Source organism: Schistocerca americana, chromosome 7 (assembly GCF_021461395.2).
Source record: "Schistocerca americana isolate TAMUIC-IGC-003095 chromosome 7, iqSchAmer2.1, whole genome shotgun sequence".
In the NCBI taxonomy this organism is placed as follows: Eukaryota; Metazoa; Arthropoda; class Insecta; order Orthoptera; family Acrididae; genus Schistocerca; species Schistocerca americana.
In genome coordinates, this window is record NC_060125.1 from 467,308,810 (window position 1) to 467,326,395 (window position 17,586).

Sequence of the window (17,586 nt, forward strand, 5' to 3'; positions counted from 1 at the left end):
TGATGATGATGATGATGATTGGGTTGTTGGGCACTCAACTGTGCGGTTATCAGTGCCCGTACAAATTGCCAACCTTTGCTCAGTCCAATCTTGCCACTTTCATGAATGATGATGAAATGATGAGGACATCACAAACACCCAGTCATCTCGAGGGAGGTGAAAATCCCTGACCCCACCGGGAATCGAACCCAGGACCCCCTGCTCGGGAAGCGAGAACGCGACTGCGAGACCATGAGTGCGAAACCCATGTACTGAGGTCCCTGGGCATAACGTCTGAGGCGGTGGGTGGGGAGCATAAAATTTTCTTTGTTTCTAGTATCATGTGAATGGACAAAATGGTTTCCCTCACGTAAACCATGTCCATTGTACAAAAAAATATAATAATCTCATACATGTAAAAGGATGGCAGAGTTAATATTTTAAGTTTTCTAAATAATGGTCAACATGGTTCTTTGTTATTTGCAGTGCACATATTTCGAATAATTTTTTTCTGTATTTTTAGTATCCGCACTATGTTTGTCGAGTTACCCCAAAAACCAATACCAGACCTAATAATGGATTTAAAGTAGTTTGTATATGCTACTTTTCGTGTGTCCATATCAGTTGCAGTTGATAATATTTGCATTGCAAATACAAAGCTGCTCAGTTTGTCTGCCAGGTATTCAATGTGTGCCTGCCAGCTCAAATTTTTATCTACATTTAAACTTAAGAATTTGACCGAGTCAACTTCTTCTATATCTTGGTTGTTGTATGCAATCTTACTCTGCTCACATTTTGACTGACTGGTTTTGAACTGCATCACATGAGTCTTAGATATGTTTAGATTCAACCCAATTAGCTGAAACCAAGTTTCTAAGGTACTGATCACAGATTTGGGGATTTTTCTGAATCCTCATCTTCAACTAAGACAGAAGTATCATCTGCGAACAGAACTGATGGGGAATTGATATTTAATGGTAAGTCATTTATACAGAAGAGAAATAGGACTGGGCCTAATATGGAGCTTTGTGGAACACCCTGAGATATTTTTTTCCAGTCAGAAAAATAATATGTGCCATTTGAAGAGATGCTAACTCTTTGCTGTCTGTTGGATACGTAAGATTTAAGCCATTGTAAGGCACTGCTGCTAATGCCATACTTTTCAAGTTCGTACACATGCAATTCATGGTGTACAGAACCAAACTCCTTTGTGAGGGCGCAGAAAATTCCTCCCACCTTATGTCTAATGATGTACTTATTTTCTCAATGAAACTGTTTACTGCACGTGTGAGATTTTTCCCCTGCTGTAAACCAAATTGATTGTTTAGAATAACTGAATATTTTGCAATGAAGATTTGAATTTGTGCAGCAGCAAGTTTTTCAAATATTTTAGATAGGACTGGGAGAATCGAAATAGTACGATAATTTCCCATGATCTCTCTTGATCCCTTCCTGAAGAGTGGTTTGACTTCAGTATATTTCAGTACCTCTGGGAAACAGCCCTCTTCAAAACACTGATTTATTATTCGAGCTAACGGGTTTGCAATTCTATTGTGTACCACTTTAATAACTTTGGTGGGTATTCCATCCCAACCTGCAGATTTTTTGTTTCTTAATGTTTGAATAGCATTTTCTACATGCTCCACAGAAACAAGCCACCATGGACCATAGCAACACATTAATACAATTTTACACTGATTGATATAAGCCGCAAACTATACCAACACAAAATATGGTATACTTTAAACTGGAATTTAACTTACATTTCAATAACATTTCACTGTAAAAAGAAATACTCAAAATTGTCTAGAATATGAATCCTTCCCAAAAAAATTTCAGGTTGACTGCTATGAACTTTCCCAAAACTTACAGAGTGCAAAACTTGAAGATACACTCCTGGAAATTGAAATAAGAACACCGTGAATTCATTGTCCCAGGAAGGAGAAACTTTATTGACACATTCCTGGGGTCAGATACATCACATGATCACACTGACAGAACCACAGGCACATAGACACAGGCAACAGAACATGCACAATGTCGGCACTAGTACAGTGTATATCCACCTTTCGCAGCAATGCAGGCTGCTATTCTCCCATGGAGACGATCGTAGAGATGCTGGATGTAGTCCTGTGGAACGGCTTGCCATGCCATTTCCACCTGGCGCCTCAGTTGGACCAGCGTTCGTGCTGGACGTGCAGACCGCGTGAGACGACGCTTCATCCAGTCCCAAACATGCTCAATGGGGGACAGATCCGGAGATCTTGCTGGCCAGGGTAGTTGACTTACACCTTCTAGAGCACGTTGGGTGGCACGGGATACATGCGGACGTGCATTGTCCTGTTGGAACAGCAAGTTCCCTTGCCAGTCTAGGAATGGTAGAACGATGGGTTCGATGACGGTTTGGATGTACCGTGCACCATTCAGTGTCCCCTCGACGATCACCAGTGGTGTACGGCCAGTGTAGGAGATCGCTCCCCACACCATGATGCCAGGTGTTGGTCCCGTGTGCCTCGATCGTATGCAGTCCTGATTGTGGCGCTCACCTGCACGGCGCCAAACACGCATACGACCATCATTGGCACCAAGGCAGAAGCGACTCTCATCGCTGAAGACGACACGTCTCCATTCGTCCCTCCATTCACGCCTGTCGCGACACCACTGGAGGCGGGCTGCACGATGTTGGGGCATGAGCGGAAGACGGCCTAACGGTGTGCGGGACCGTAGCCCAGCTTCATGGAGACGGTTGCGAATGGTCCTCGCCGATACCCCAGCAGCAACAGTGTCCCTAATTTGCTGGGAAGTGGCGGTGCGGTCCCCTACGGCACTGCGTAGGATCCTACGGTCTTGGCGTGCATCCGTGCGTCGCTGCGGTCCGGTCCCAGGTCGACGGGCACGTGCACCTTCCGCCGACCACTGGCGACAACATCGATGTACTGTGGAGACCTCACACCCCACGTGTTGAGCAATTCGGCGGTACGTCCACCCGGCCTCCCGCATGCCCACTATACGCCCTCGCTCAAAGTCCGTCAACTGCACATACGGTTCACGTCCACGCTGTCGCGGCATGCTACCAGTGTTAAAGACTGCGATGGAGCTCCGTATGCCACGGCAAACTGGCTGACACTGACGGCGGCGGTGCACAAATGCTGCGCAGCTAGCGCCATTCGACGGCCAACACCGCGGTTCCTGGTGTGTCCGCTGTGCCGTGCGTGTGATCATTGCTTGTACAGCCCTCTCGCAGTGTCCGGAGCAAGTATGGTGGGTCTGACACACCGGTGTCAATGTGTTCTTTTTTCCATTTCCAGGAGTGTAGTTTGTATGATATGTTTTGCAGTTGTTATTCAGCAATTTTGATAACGCAATGTCCAGTGCCTCGGTAAATCACAGTTAAATTTTGAAGTAAATCACAATTAAATTTTGAAGTTTATAACTAGCTTGATTCTGTAGTTATTGTAGCAGAAAAACAGGCTGAAATATGTCATGATGATCTGTGACAAAAGGCATCGGTTTTTTGAAGTTTTTGAGTTGTTCTGACTTGATCGCCCTTTCCTAGTCATCAGGGCTTTGGACATTACATTTCCCAGAGAGTTCTAAACAATTATAGAATATAATGAAAGCTGTCAGATTTAATTTGAGGACCAGCGATATATGAGTGTATTTTAAATGCACCTCCACTTTGTTGTTTTTTAGGGCCCGACATGCTCGCATTGCTGAACCATATCTAGTTGTTTAGGTGGTTTAGAATATGTTTTTAGAGAATGGTTTAAAGGTGTCTGGAGAAAACTCTTCTCTGTAAAAGAGGGCTACAAATAGCCATTTTTGCATTTTCACAAAAATTTTCAACTTTGCCCTCAATTTGTAAACTATTGGAAAGCAGTATCAGAATGAAATTTTATACTCTAAAACCCTCTATTGGTAAGTTATTATGGGCACAGATAACTTCACTCCTTTTTCAAATGTGTATTTTTTTTGGCTTACTTTGTATCAAATCATCCATATGAAAATTTCTCAAGAAATCTTTTATTATTATTTTGCTTCATAGAGCGCAAAAAGCTGTACAAGATAGCCTCGCTTTGCTTCTTTCATGAAAATATGAGATACTGTCTCAATGTTGCTGAAAATTCAGGGGTGGGATCAAACAAATGACTATATTTCTGGAAGTATTGTATTGGTGAAAGTAAAACTTTACCAACGTTTAATGGGAACAAGTGTGAATGTTCACACAAAAATTTCAGCAAAATCCATGACAGTCATGTGGGACATTTTTTTAAAAATTCGACCACTTTGCATGGAATGACCCTATTAACTGTTCCTCCACCTTTGCAGTGTGTTGCTGCTCCACAACTGTGTACTAAACTGGTGAATAGTGAGCAGGGTACGCAAGGAACTGCATTTCCTGTACGTATGTCACCCCATTATTGGTAGTTTCCATTAAGGGCACTCTGCAATTTTGTAACTGTGTTCAGGTGTTAGTAAATATATTATTATCCAGTTATTAATCTGTGATAAGTCCATAACACGCCACAGTCTCTACAATTACTTGTATTCTATAATAGATCAGCTGACACTGGTAGACATAACTTCACACTTTACCTGGGTCCACTGTCCATTACAACTATTTTAGTATTTCAATAAATCAAAGTAACTACCTTAAGCTCATGTCTAAAATGAGTTTTAATGCTATAAAGCATGCTAAGACTTTTAATGTATCAAAACGTACAGTTCTTATTAACACGACACACTTATTGTTTCCTAGTATATTACCGAGCACATCACTTGAATATAACTGAATTTTACTTTTGTAATCATTTGGCTTTGCTTCATGACAGCACAATGCAAGCTATAGTTCTCTTTTAATTTTTTTTGTACGAATACAATGTTTGTGTGGGTTAAAAAATTTTTCGTGTAGAGTTCCTACATTCCTGTCCAGTAAATTTTTAAGTATTCACTATATCATTATGTACAACACTCGGCTGCATTTACATCATCATTTACGGATTCCACTAGAAAATTATTTCAATATAATGGCAGAAACACGCCGTGAATTAAAGAACTTTTTACCAACTGGGGTTGTTATTCATTAACATGGCTTCCTCCCCAATGTGCCAACGTCATGCAATATTTGACCACCAGGAACAGGTGCTCAATGTGTTTAAGAAGTGCAAAAGGAATGCACCTGTGACCTCTACTGAAAATACAGGGGGAGTTAGTCCACTAAGCAAACTGTGAAGGAAACAAAGAAGAAATCTGACATGAGAAATAAAATTCAGGAAGGAAAAAAGTTATAGTTTGATGACATATTTGTAGTTCTCTCAGAAACAGCAAAGGACTTGGAAGAGCAGTTGAACAGAATGGGTAGTCTCTTGAAAGAAGAAGAAGAAGAAGAAGAAGAAGAAGAGGAAGAAGATTATGTGATGAACATTAAAAATAGCAAAATACAGGAAACTGAAAGTAGTCAGATTAAATCGGGTGATGCTGAGGGAATTAGGTTAGGAAATGAGACACAAAAATCGGTGGATGAGTTGCTTTATGCATAGCAAAATAACTGACAATGGCCAGATTAGAGAGGATATAAAATTTACACTGGCAATAACAAGGAAAATTTTCCTGAAGAAGGCATATTCATTAACATCTGATATAAATTTAAGTGTTTCGAAGTCTTTACTTTGAGTGTAGTCCTTTATGGAAGTTAAATGTGGACAATGAACTGTTCAGACAGGAGGAGAATAAAAGCTTTTGAAATATGATGTTACATAAGAATATTTAAGATTACATAGGCATATCACATAACTAATCAGGAGGCAATGAACTGAATTGGAGAAAAAAGAAATTTATGGCACAATTTGACTAAAAGAAGAGATTGGTTAATAGGACACATCATGAGGAATAAACGAATCATAAACTTTATAATGGAGAGTAGTATGAGGGGGGGGGGGGGGGGGGGGCAGGAGGATCAACCACCACCAGAACAACAACAATATGAGTTCATGGCATACAGAAACTCAATCTGGAAGTCTAGGTCAGAGGACTCGATTGTAAAAATATGATAGATGATTGAGCAGATCACAAAACTAAGAAATTTAAATCTTAATATCCAAAACGCTTGTGTAAATATATATATATATATATATATATATATATTTTTTTTTTTTTTTTTTTTTTTTTTTTTTTTTTTTTAAATCTGAGGCAGTACGAACAGCTGCAAAAGAATTATTCATTGTCTTCTGGAATTATTTCAGTCAGGACTATCACTAAAAAAATATCCTAAAATATCCTATTACAGTAGAACTCTAAAAAAAACTAAATTTGTGTAGACATACTACTAAAATATTAGTTTAAAGACTACAAAATAATGACGTTTAGGTTCTGTAATGTGCTTACATCTAACATCAGTTTTTGAACATATTGGTCATAGTCAGTTGTTTTGCTGTCTCGAATCGTTTTCATTCAGCCAAGTCTCACATCCGCTTGAGGGTAAGCAGCTGCATATGGTCGCACTCAGGCTGCCCCTCCATCCATGTTAGCAAAGTGTGAATACACATAAGCGCCTCAGCAGCTGATGGTCTCACATTCAGTTCAGTGACAATGTCATCCTCCTGGGCATCAGTTTCTTATCTCATACTTTGAATGATTTCATCGACACAGAGAATTTGGAATCCGGGGTCCAAAGAATCACAAGCTGCTATGTGAATGTCCAGGAATTTTAAAAAGAATCTTTCTTATATCCTCCAGTGATATTTCAACATCTGCCACTTTTCTTTCTTCCTCTTCCTTTTCATGTTGTTTTTTTCTGTACCTCATGTTTGGTTGAAATGCCTTTCAATTTATTCCAACTGCTTTTTAATGTGCTTTTCTCCACGAAATTCCATGCTTCTATCACTATGTAAGAGCAGTTTTTTTAAAATCAATTTTTGGTACTGGGCCACATTGCCTTGTACATTTCCATCTTCTATGGAAAGCTTCCTCAAAAGTTGTCTTCTGCAATGGTACTTCATAGTTTCAATAACCGACTGGTCCATTCGCTACAGTAAACTTGTCATGTTTGGTGGCAGGAAGAGTGTTTTTAAACATTCCATATTTTCTATCAAGAAGGCTTCCTGTGGAATGGGTGGGTGCGGTGTCCAGAATTAACAGCATCTTACTGCCTTCTTTCCCTATGGTATCTTGGTACTTTTTACTTCATGTATGTAAATTTAATTGTACCATTCAAAAAACACAGTAGCACTCATCCAGACCATTGGCTGATTATTGAAAAAGCTGGGAAGTTTAATATTTCGGGAAAGCCATGGATTCTTTAGATTTTTGTACCAACATAAGGAGTATTTTGTGGTTTCCTGTAGAGTTAGTACAGTTCAGCACGGTTACATCATCTTTACTAATCTTATGGCCAGGAGCACTAGTTCCCCTTTTAGAAGTTGAAGTTGTTTCGAATAAACCCTTCCAAAATAAGGCCTGCCTCATCTGCATTGTACAAAAATTCAGGGTCATAAGGTTCTGCTTCAATTTTGAATTTTTTCAATAAAATTTTCTGTTGTTCTTGGGTCTGATGACAGCTTTTCACTACTTAAATCCACCTCATGTACACCATGCCTTGCCTTGAAATTTTGTCAGCCACTGCCCATTTTAAATGAAAACAAACTGTCGATTTTTTTGGCTAAAAGTTTCGATTTTTTCTCAAACAATCAGTGCTGAAAGGGTGTTTTCCAAGGGGCACTGCTGTAAAAACCACTTGAATATGGCCTACTCAATGTATTTTTTTTCTGCCATTTTTATAATTTTCCACAGCGAATTCTCATCTTCAGAAGTTTAAAATTGAGGACTTTTTTATGTCTGAAATAGCTGAAGTGTTTAATTTGGGAACATCAACTAACTGCTTGCTACTCAAGCCTTTGTCTAATTGTTGAAGGACTTTTAGTTTGTCTGCTAACAATTTTTCACATACAACAATGTGCATACTGTATTCAGTGTTCACTGGAATATTTTGTCTGAATACATTCATGCTGACTGATTTTATAATGATAATAAATACACAATGTGCTGTATACTGTAATAATTATTGAACAAAATAAACAATTTTAGTCATACAGTACAAATTAATTTTTGCTCGAAGTGATCTGGTTACTTGGTGATCCAGATAGTTGCACTTTGGGTAACTGGAGTTCTACTGTACTTGCTAAGCAACAATTATTAACTGCCTTCCTCAACAACAAATTCTATTACATACTTGTGTGGGACCACTTGCCTGTGAATTATATAAAATTTTACAATATGAAAGAGGGTAGATTGATACTACAGAACAGATGTTGAGTGTCACGCATATTGAAAGAAGGCTACTAAATATTATAAATTATCGGGCAGAGTCCTCCTTCAGATGTAGGAAAAAAAAAGAACAATAGCAACACACACACACACACACACACACACACACACACACACACACACACACACTTCATGTGCCAACAGCCACTGTCAGCTCCTAGCACTAAGTGCCAACTGTGGTGGGCAAAGATCTCTGTTGGAGTTAAGGAATGAGAAAATTATTTTGCTCCATTCTATGAGTTAACAATTTAACCAAGAAAGAACTCTATACATCCACACATAAAAATATATTCCACACTGTGCCACAGTTCCAGCAATTATCCTGGTTTTTTTTTCTGGCAGAGCAAAATCAATGTGCTCATGAAAAGTGGAAATAACAATAGTTTGGGGGATAACACATATTCTTATATGTAATAAAATAATTCTTTGGATTTCTGATAACATAGTAATACTTTTATCAGGACTAGATAAATTCAGATACAAATCTGCAGGCTCATAGCACAGGAAATAATCTGCTGTGTCAAGACAATCCACATCTGCTGAAAGATTTGGCTGAGAAGTGATTTTACTGTCTCCATGTCATACAATCACTGAGTTTGTTATTACTTGTACTAAGTTCTACAGTAGCAAAATCGAGAAAACTGACTTACATTTTATGATAGTACTGTTTAAATAAAAATATTCAATGGGTGATGCAAATTATTGTGGAACAGGTTTCTTGATTCATGTTAATGTCACAGGAAAGTCAACAGTAACAGTAAAAGGCCCAATTTAGTACTTACCTGGTAAGGATATGATACTGTAGCCATGGCATGCTGTGGTTGGTATCCTTGTGATGCAGGCTGATGCTGAGGAGGTGGTTGCTGTTGCTGTTGAGGCTGCTGTTGCTGCTGTTGTGATTGCTGTTGCTGCTGCTGTTGTGGATGTTGGACTGGCTGTGGGGGCTCAGGTCCAGGAGCTGGGACAGGAGCAGGGGGTTGTTGATGCATTTGGGGGCCTTGGTGCAGGGGTGGCTGTTGCGGCTGAGCCTGCTGCGGGAGATACATGTGACTTGGAGAACCAAGTACTGTGCTGCCAAACTGTGGAGGAGGTAACTGCTGCTGTCCTGGTGGCGGGACTGCGGTTGGCGGTAGAATTGTGTGAGGACCTAAGAGAAAAGCACAAGTGTCAGTTTCTTATCACAATATACCTCCTACACTTCTTACAATGGAAAGTCCAGCACGGAATAACAAAAATTTGGAAAGCGTGGCATATGAACGTGGATTCGTCCCATCTATTATGTTTTTTCTACTCCAATAAACAACAATCGCCACCCCCCTCCCCCACCCTAAATGTCATTTAGCTATTCACATGTAACACTTACACAAAAATCTCAATATCTTAATTAGCCTTACTTTTAGTTGAATTTATTGCCCAGGTTATTATTTTGGTTGTTCTATTTACACTGATGAAATTAGTTGCCATTAGGGCACTCATAATCTGAAAATATAATTAACTGACGACAGTACAGTACTACAGTTCACAATATGCAAAGTCTGCAAAACCTTATAAACTAATCAGTTCATTTGGGAAAAGTGACCCACACCATCAGAAAGTCTGGCAGTTCCATTTTCCTTTTAAAATACTATGACTCGTCTGAAATTAATTAACATACAGGCATGTAATAACTAACATCACTGACTATTACTGTTCTCCATGGCAGATTTCACCATAACTATTGTTACACTCCAAGCATCGACTACACACTTTTGTTACTTTATTTTTTCCATATAAAATGACATACAGCATTGACTAACTAACTGACTAATTAATAGTTTCACGTAATTTACCCTCATTTGCATTATGGTGCTCATACATGTAAACAAGGGGATCCAGATCATGGAAAAATAATAAAGTCTATATATATTCATAAATTTCTACCAGCAATTTTTTCTCTTTCACATTAGTTCTTGTAGTTCATCCAAAACAATAAACTACAGCCTAGCCGATTTACAAAGCATAATCTAGTTTACAAAACAACAGTTTATTCTACAGCCATCTTTAAGTAGTCAGACTTCACCCAAAATTGGCACTTCATAGTTTGAAAGCTCATGAGTAAGACATGTCACGTCTGCTCCCAGATCTCAGTGTTGACAAATGTCACTGTTATGTACATTCTTTATGGGAAAATATGTGCACTGACACCTGCAAAATTAAATAATATTAATGTGTAACAGCTCTGCAGGGGACATCACCTTGTACAAGCACTGTCCATTACAGCAGAGAGACTAGCATCTTTGGAAGAAGCTATGCTGGCAGTAGCACAGCTACTGGCAGGATCTCTTACGCCTGACAGGCCTCAATGGATGAACAGATGAAGAATGTCCAACTATCTCTTGCCTATTCACTGCCACAGACCTTCCCCAATTACCAATATACCCAACCCTATGTGTTGTGTGATCGGTGCCGAGGGTGTGTGGCACATGGTAAGATGTGTCATTAATAGAGCCACAGGGGTACCAAGCGAGCTCCCTGAGTAATCAGCCTTGCACCACATGGGGTTCCTTGGTGTCGACCGAACAGATCCCCAATGTGCATGGGACCACAATGGAAAACACAGAAAATAAAACAAAAACTGGTGGATTTCTTGAAACTTCAAATACACAAGCATCTTGGATAGAACAACTGGAAATTGTTTCCACAACTGGTTATATGGTCAGTCCAAGAAGGGGAAACTGTTACTCAGAAGTTGCATAAGGTCACAATCAAATCCTTGCCTGGGTCTCAGAGGAGGAAACTCCTCAAACAACAAAAGAAAAAAGAAGATAAATGGAAGGATCTAAAAGGTCCTGAAACTAAGACTTCTGGAAAAAAGAATGTCTCAGAATGAAGGGGGTAATCAGACCCCTTCTATCTCAAAGACAGGGAACAAGAGACCAAGGGAGGAATCTAACACACAAAATTCTCAGGATAAATGGGTCCAGAAAAAGCCATGGCAAGATGACAGTTATCGAGCAGGGACATCCACTGGTCAACATCACTTCACAGCAAATGGAGCTTATTCAGATGGCTCTCTTTGAAATGACTGGGGAGGACACACATCCAGATCCAAATTCAGGAGGGTCTATCTCGCCACATGTGCTCTTATCTTTGTCTATGAAGGGATGGAACCATGGAGTGACTTATAGAGACAGTAGCCAAGACACCCTCTTTGAGAGGAGGTGAAGCTGCTGGACAAGACAGCAGCTGAGCTCTTAAAGACCGCAAAGGTATCAATTTGGATACCAAAACTTGTAAGGATACTTCTCCAAAGGCTCTGTTTGAGAAACTAAAGATGCAGAACCAGAAGTTCTCAACATGAGGATTGGAGGTAATCATCTGAAAGATTGTACCAGATGGCCAAAATCTTGAGATGCAACCCGGTGAAAAATCCCATGGCAATAAGAGAACAGGACCTGAAATTGTACTTAAGGTTCTCACAGGTTGTCATCATGATAACCAAGGACATCAGAAATCACCAAGGATGCAATTTGGAGACTACAATTGTTGCAAATGAACCTGCAACACAGTAAAGGGGCAACTGCTGCCCTGAGTCCTTTTCTGGGAAGACAGGAGGTGGATGTTGCTGTTATCCAGGAACCCTATCTATATAAACGGGGCATTTCAGGCCTTGGGAAAACTGGAGGTAAGTTGATTTATGCTACAAATTTAAAGAATAACAGAATAAACATTTATGTAAAGAATGGAATTTCAGTCATGCTGATGGCAAACTTCTGTTCCAGAGACTTAGTGACCTTCAGGATGAAACAATGTGAGGAAGGAAGCACATAGGAAATTGTACTGATCTGTAGAATGAAGAACAATTGCCAAGATAAGTAACATAGAAGTAGATATCCACGGTGTAGCAAAGCAGCTTAAATCACTTAATAAAGGCAAGGCCTCTGGTCCAGATTGTATACCAGTCGGGTTCCTTTCACAGTATGCTGACGCAATAGCTCCATATTTATCAATTATATACAGCCACTCACTCATAGAAAGTTCCGTACCTAACAAATGGAAAATTGCTCAAGTCACACCAATATCCAAAAAGGGAAATAGGAATAACCTGTTGAATTACAGGCCCATATCACTAATGTCAATTTGCAGTAAGGTTTTGGAACATATACTATGTTCAAACATTATGAAATACCTTGAAGAAAATGATTTATTGACACACAGTCGGCACAGGTTCAGAAAACGTTGTTCTTGTGAATCACAGCTAGCTCTTTATACTCATGAAGTAATGCGTGCTATTGACAGGGGATGTCAAATTGATTCCATACTTTTAGATTTCCAGAAGGCTTTCGACACTGTTCCTCACAAGCATCTTCTAACCACACCTATGGAATATCGCCTCAGTTGTGTGACTGGATTCGTGATTCCTTGTCAGAAAGAAGTAATATCCAATGTTCCCCGAAGAAGCCCTTTATTGTTCCTGATCTATATTAACAACATAGGAGACAATCTGAGTAGCCCTATTAAATGGTTTGCAGACGATGCTGTAATTTACCATCTTGTAAAACCATCGGATGACCAAAACGAATTGGAAAATGATTTAGATAAGATATTTGTGTGGTGCGAAAAGTGGCAATTGACCCTGAATAAAGAAAAGCGTGAAGTCATTCACTTGAGTACTAAAAGAAATACACTAAATTTCGATTACGCAATAAGTCATGCAAATCTGAAGGCTGTAACTTCAACTAAATACTTAGGGATTACAATTACAAGGAGAAAGAGGAGGAGAAGATCAGGATGGCCAGAAGTGCGATTGAACCAGTGTCCTCCCAAATGCAAGTCCAGTGTGCCACCTTGCTCGGTACACAATTACAAATAACCTAAATTGGAACGATCATATAGATAATGTTGTGGGTAGAGCAAACCAAAGACTGTGATTCATTGGCAGAACACTTAGAAGGTGCAAAAGATCTACTAAAGAGACTGCTTACCGTATTTACTCAAATTTAAGCTGCACTCGAATCTAAGCCGCACCTGAAAAATGACACTCGAAATCGAGGAAAAAAATTTTCCCGGATCTAAGCCGCACCTGAAATCTGAGACTCGAAATTCAATGGGAGAGAAAAGTTTTAGGCCGCACCTCTAAATCGAAACAAAGTTGGTCCATTGTAATATGAGACACAATTTAGGTCAAATGAATGACGATACAGCTATAGTAGTTTGGTTCGAGTTGTAAGCTTAGCAGTTAAGCTTTACCAGGTAGCCGTTGCTATGCGTCAGGCGCTCCGTCCGTATTTATACGGGTACCCTTCCTTTTGCACGTGCTTCGTCTGGTTTGAATTGATTGCTTATTTTTCTTTGATCAGATAAGTGCCGTTCTCTTTGTTATAGGTGTTTATGTCACTCACAGCTGAAAATTCATTACTGTACTGTGTTATGCATTGTTTGTCGCATTCTGATAATGAGTGTTTACGACCTGTAGCCGCTCACTGCATGGCTTGCTTTGGTGCGCGCTACCGCCAAATAATAGACTGCATATGATAGAAGATGTTCTGAACGAGAGTTTAGCAAAAATTTTTCTCCGTTTGAAAATCTTTGCAGACGCCTCTTTAGTACATTACATTCTGCACAGAAATTAGAGTCATCTTAAATTTAAAAATCTAATCAATTGCCGTGCTTCATTTCTGACTGTATTACTATTCGGCATAAGAATAATATGAATATAAACATGACAAGATATGTATATTCTTCCGCGTTTGCTGTTGTCTCACTCTAGTTTTGTAGTTTATTAGGCAGACAGGATTTAAATGAGATAGCAGCAAACACGAAAGAATACATGGCATATTCGTATTATTATAATTATCGTGAAGAGAATACTGCATGTGATTCACAATTCATAAAAGTTCCTATTAGCAACCATCTCTTCTCACAGGTAGGAAAAAATTCGGGACACAGAGTTGGCCATATTGATAAACACCCCAAACAGTCTTGCCAGTCAGATTTTCATAGTGCATTGAAATGCTGCTACATTCGAAGATGAACAATACGGAATTTGTATTTACTTCGTTGGATAATGTATGAAAATGCAGTGTTCGAAACTCATGGCGGAGAAAAAAAGCTCGTCTTCCACCTTTTTTAAAAATTTATTTACTGACGCAGAGGTTTTGGTGCCAGTATTTATCTTTGTGCCTGCAAAACGCTACATATATTCGACGACAGAAGTTAGTTGTGGCGGCACCTACCAACATTTTTCAGAACTTCCGCTTTGCACCCGATTCTAAGCCGCTGGCGGTTTTTTGGATTACAAAAACTGGAAAAAAAGTGCGGCTTAGATTCGAGTAAATACGGTACACCACTCTTGTCTGGCCTATTCTGGACTATTGCTGTGCTTATCCGCTTCAGGTGGGACTGACGGATGACATCGAAAAAGTTCAAAGAACGGCGGCTCGTTTTGAATTATTGCGAAATAGGTGAGACAGAGCCACAGACATAATATGTGAATTGGAGTGGCAACCGTTGAAACAAAGTTTTTTTTTAACTGTGAAGAGATCTTCTCATGAAATTTTGATCACCGGTTATCTCCTCTGATTGCAAAAACATAGGGAGAAATGATCGTCATGATAAAATAAGAGATATCAGGGCTTGCACAGAAAAATTTAAGTACTCGTGCATCCCGCACGCCGTTCGAGTGTGGAAAGCTAGAGAGACAGCTTGAACCCTCTGCCAGGCACTTTATTGACAATAACAGAGTAATCACGTAGATGTAGATGTCTCAGATTACCTTTCTTATGAGGACAGTACTACTCCCTCCCAGGAAACGAGGAGACTGGTAAATAACTGCTCACAGCATAATGAATAACTGCTGGTTGGTTGTGATGCCAATGGTCACAACTTGGTGTGGAGAAGCAGCATCCCGACATTAGAAGTGAGCACCTTACTCAAATTTCTACTACACAATAATCTGGAAATTTTGAATAGTTATAGGGAACCTACCTTCAGGGATAAAAGAAGAGAAGTAATTGACATAACTTCTTGGTCCACTATAATAGGCAATTATGTCATAATGGCATATGGCGATGGAGCCATCCTTAACTGATCACATGTATATTAAGTTTGAAGTTGAAATCGGTGTTAAACAGACCTTGGCCTATAGGAATCATGGAAAAACAGATTGAAAAGCATATAAGAAACACCTAAACTCACACTTATCTGAGGTCAGAACTTTGATAAGGAATTCTGGAGATTTTGAGGAAATCACAGGCATAGTGACATCTGCCATTACCATTACGACCTCATATTTAGAATACTGCCCAATCACCAAGAAGTGCACAAACAGAAATTTACCATGGTGCAATAACTAACCTGGAAGCGTAAAGGAAGCAGGTAAGAAGAACGTTCAATCTTGCAAGGAAGAAAGGACAATGTGCAAAATATCCAGAAGCCCTGGTCAGATACGACCTTGCAAGCAAGCGAAGCTATCTCCCTGGAAGATATTCTGTGAGGAAGTGGACAGCACAGCTACTTGTGCTAGACTTCAAAAAATCTTCACTAGAATACCAAATAATCCAGGAAATACTTTCAGGAAGGAGGATGGTTAGTATATAAGATCAGCAAGTGAGACACTATATGTGCTCAGCAACATGCACTTCTCTCAATGCACTGACACACTTCCCTCAGTGCACTCTTGCAGAAAACAAATACCACATGCCAGTCCCTCAGAGACACTAGTTTACAAGTAATCAAAGGGTATAGTTGGAAACTGCTAGAAAATGTACTAATTTCAAAAAAAAAATCGAGTGGGAGGCGTTAACGTTTCAACCACTTAAGTCATTAGGCCCAGTTGGTATCTTTCCAGCTCTACTGACACAAGGAGGAGAGGATTTAATTAGATTCCTATGTAGACTGTTCACTGTCTGCCTGACAGCAGAAATCAGTGCTAGTGTTTGGAGGACAGAGAGGTTTGTTTTCATTCTGAAGCCAGCGAGAACTGATCATACGAAGGCCAAGGGATATGAGACCAATCAGTCTGTCCTTCCTTCCAAATACATTATAAAAACTGGTTAATGTGCATGTTAAGGACAAGAGGTTAACTGAGGTTCCTCTACATGTAAATCAACATGCATATCAAGCAGGAAATCATATGAAACAGCATTTCACCAAATTGTTGGGAAGGTGGAAAAAGCCCAACACTTTCAGGATATAGCTCTCTGCATTTTCCTGAACATCGAGGGGGCTTTTAGCAATACAATCTTCAAATCCATGGTTAGAACAGTAGAAGAGCTTGGCACTGAGAGCCACCATATGCGACTAGATTAATATCATTCTAAGTAGATGAAAGGTAGAAGCCAACATGATGAATGAGAAAATGAGAATGAATGTCAGCAGGCAGTGTCCACAAGGAGGGGTCTTGTCTATACGACTGTGTAACCTAGAGGTCAACGAATGAGTTAAAGACTAGAGGCTACTTTTGCAAAGGATACATTGATGATTTAGTCAAAGTAATACCCAACAAATTTGCTAGTTACTAGTTGAACAATGGCACAATGAGTACTAGACATTGTAGAATATTGGTGCAGAAAACATGACTTGGGTCTGTCCCAAGAAAATTGTTGTAGTTATCATTTATGAGGAAGCAAATCTCAAGCTCCTCAGTAAAACTTAACCACTAGAGGGGGTAGTGAAGTTTCTAGGGATAACCCTGGATGCGGTCCTATCATGGACCCCTCATAGACAGAATATACATTCCAAGGCAAAAACTACTCTTATGTGAACTAGAAGGCTCTTTGGTAAAAACTGGGTTTCAAATGCCATAAGTATGAACTGGATATACACCACTGTAGTAAGACCTATGGTAATTTATGGAGCTACAGTAAGGTGGGATAATGTAGAATAGATGGTGGCTATTAAGGAGCTTGGCAAGGTGCAGAGATTAACCTGCTTAAATAAAATCTTCTCTCTTTTCAAGCCACATCATTTACAATAAAATACTTGAGCTTTCGATGGCTATCTCCACCTTTGTTGTCAGGAGTGCCGCTTTCACAGATATAAGTGCAACATCTGGCACCAATCAGAAAGAGCTGAAACCATGCAAGCACAGAAGGCAAGTTGCACAGCTCACAGCAGTTCAAGTCCACTGCAGGACCAGTGATGCCACGTGCCACAAAGAGCTTGCACCACGTTTGAAACTGCCACTCCCACTTCCCTATGTGTGCCAAGCAATCATCTTTGCTTTCTTTCAATGTCCACCACCAAACCCCATGCCCAACTGTGTACCCTTGGTCCCTGTTAAAATTGCTGCTGTATATTCTAATC

The 17,586-nt window shown here is 39.8% G+C and overlaps 1 protein-coding gene across 7 annotated transcripts in view; it reads right to left on the reverse strand.

Moving 5' to 3' along the window:
* Positions 1-17,586, reverse strand: part of LOC124622517 (chromatin modification-related protein eaf-1-like) — a 294,631-nt gene that overhangs the window by 51,516 nt on the left and 225,529 nt on the right. For all 7 annotated transcript variants that reach the window (XR_006980637.1, XM_047148240.1, XM_047148239.1 and 4 more), the window contains one exon: positions 9,084-9,448. Coding sequence is in view for 6 of the 7 variants with exons in the window: in XM_047148240.1 (XP_047004196.1) it covers positions 9,084-9,448 (365 nt within the window). In the remaining variant the exon portion in view is untranslated. The remainder of the gene's footprint in view (positions 1-9,083; positions 9,449-17,586) is intronic.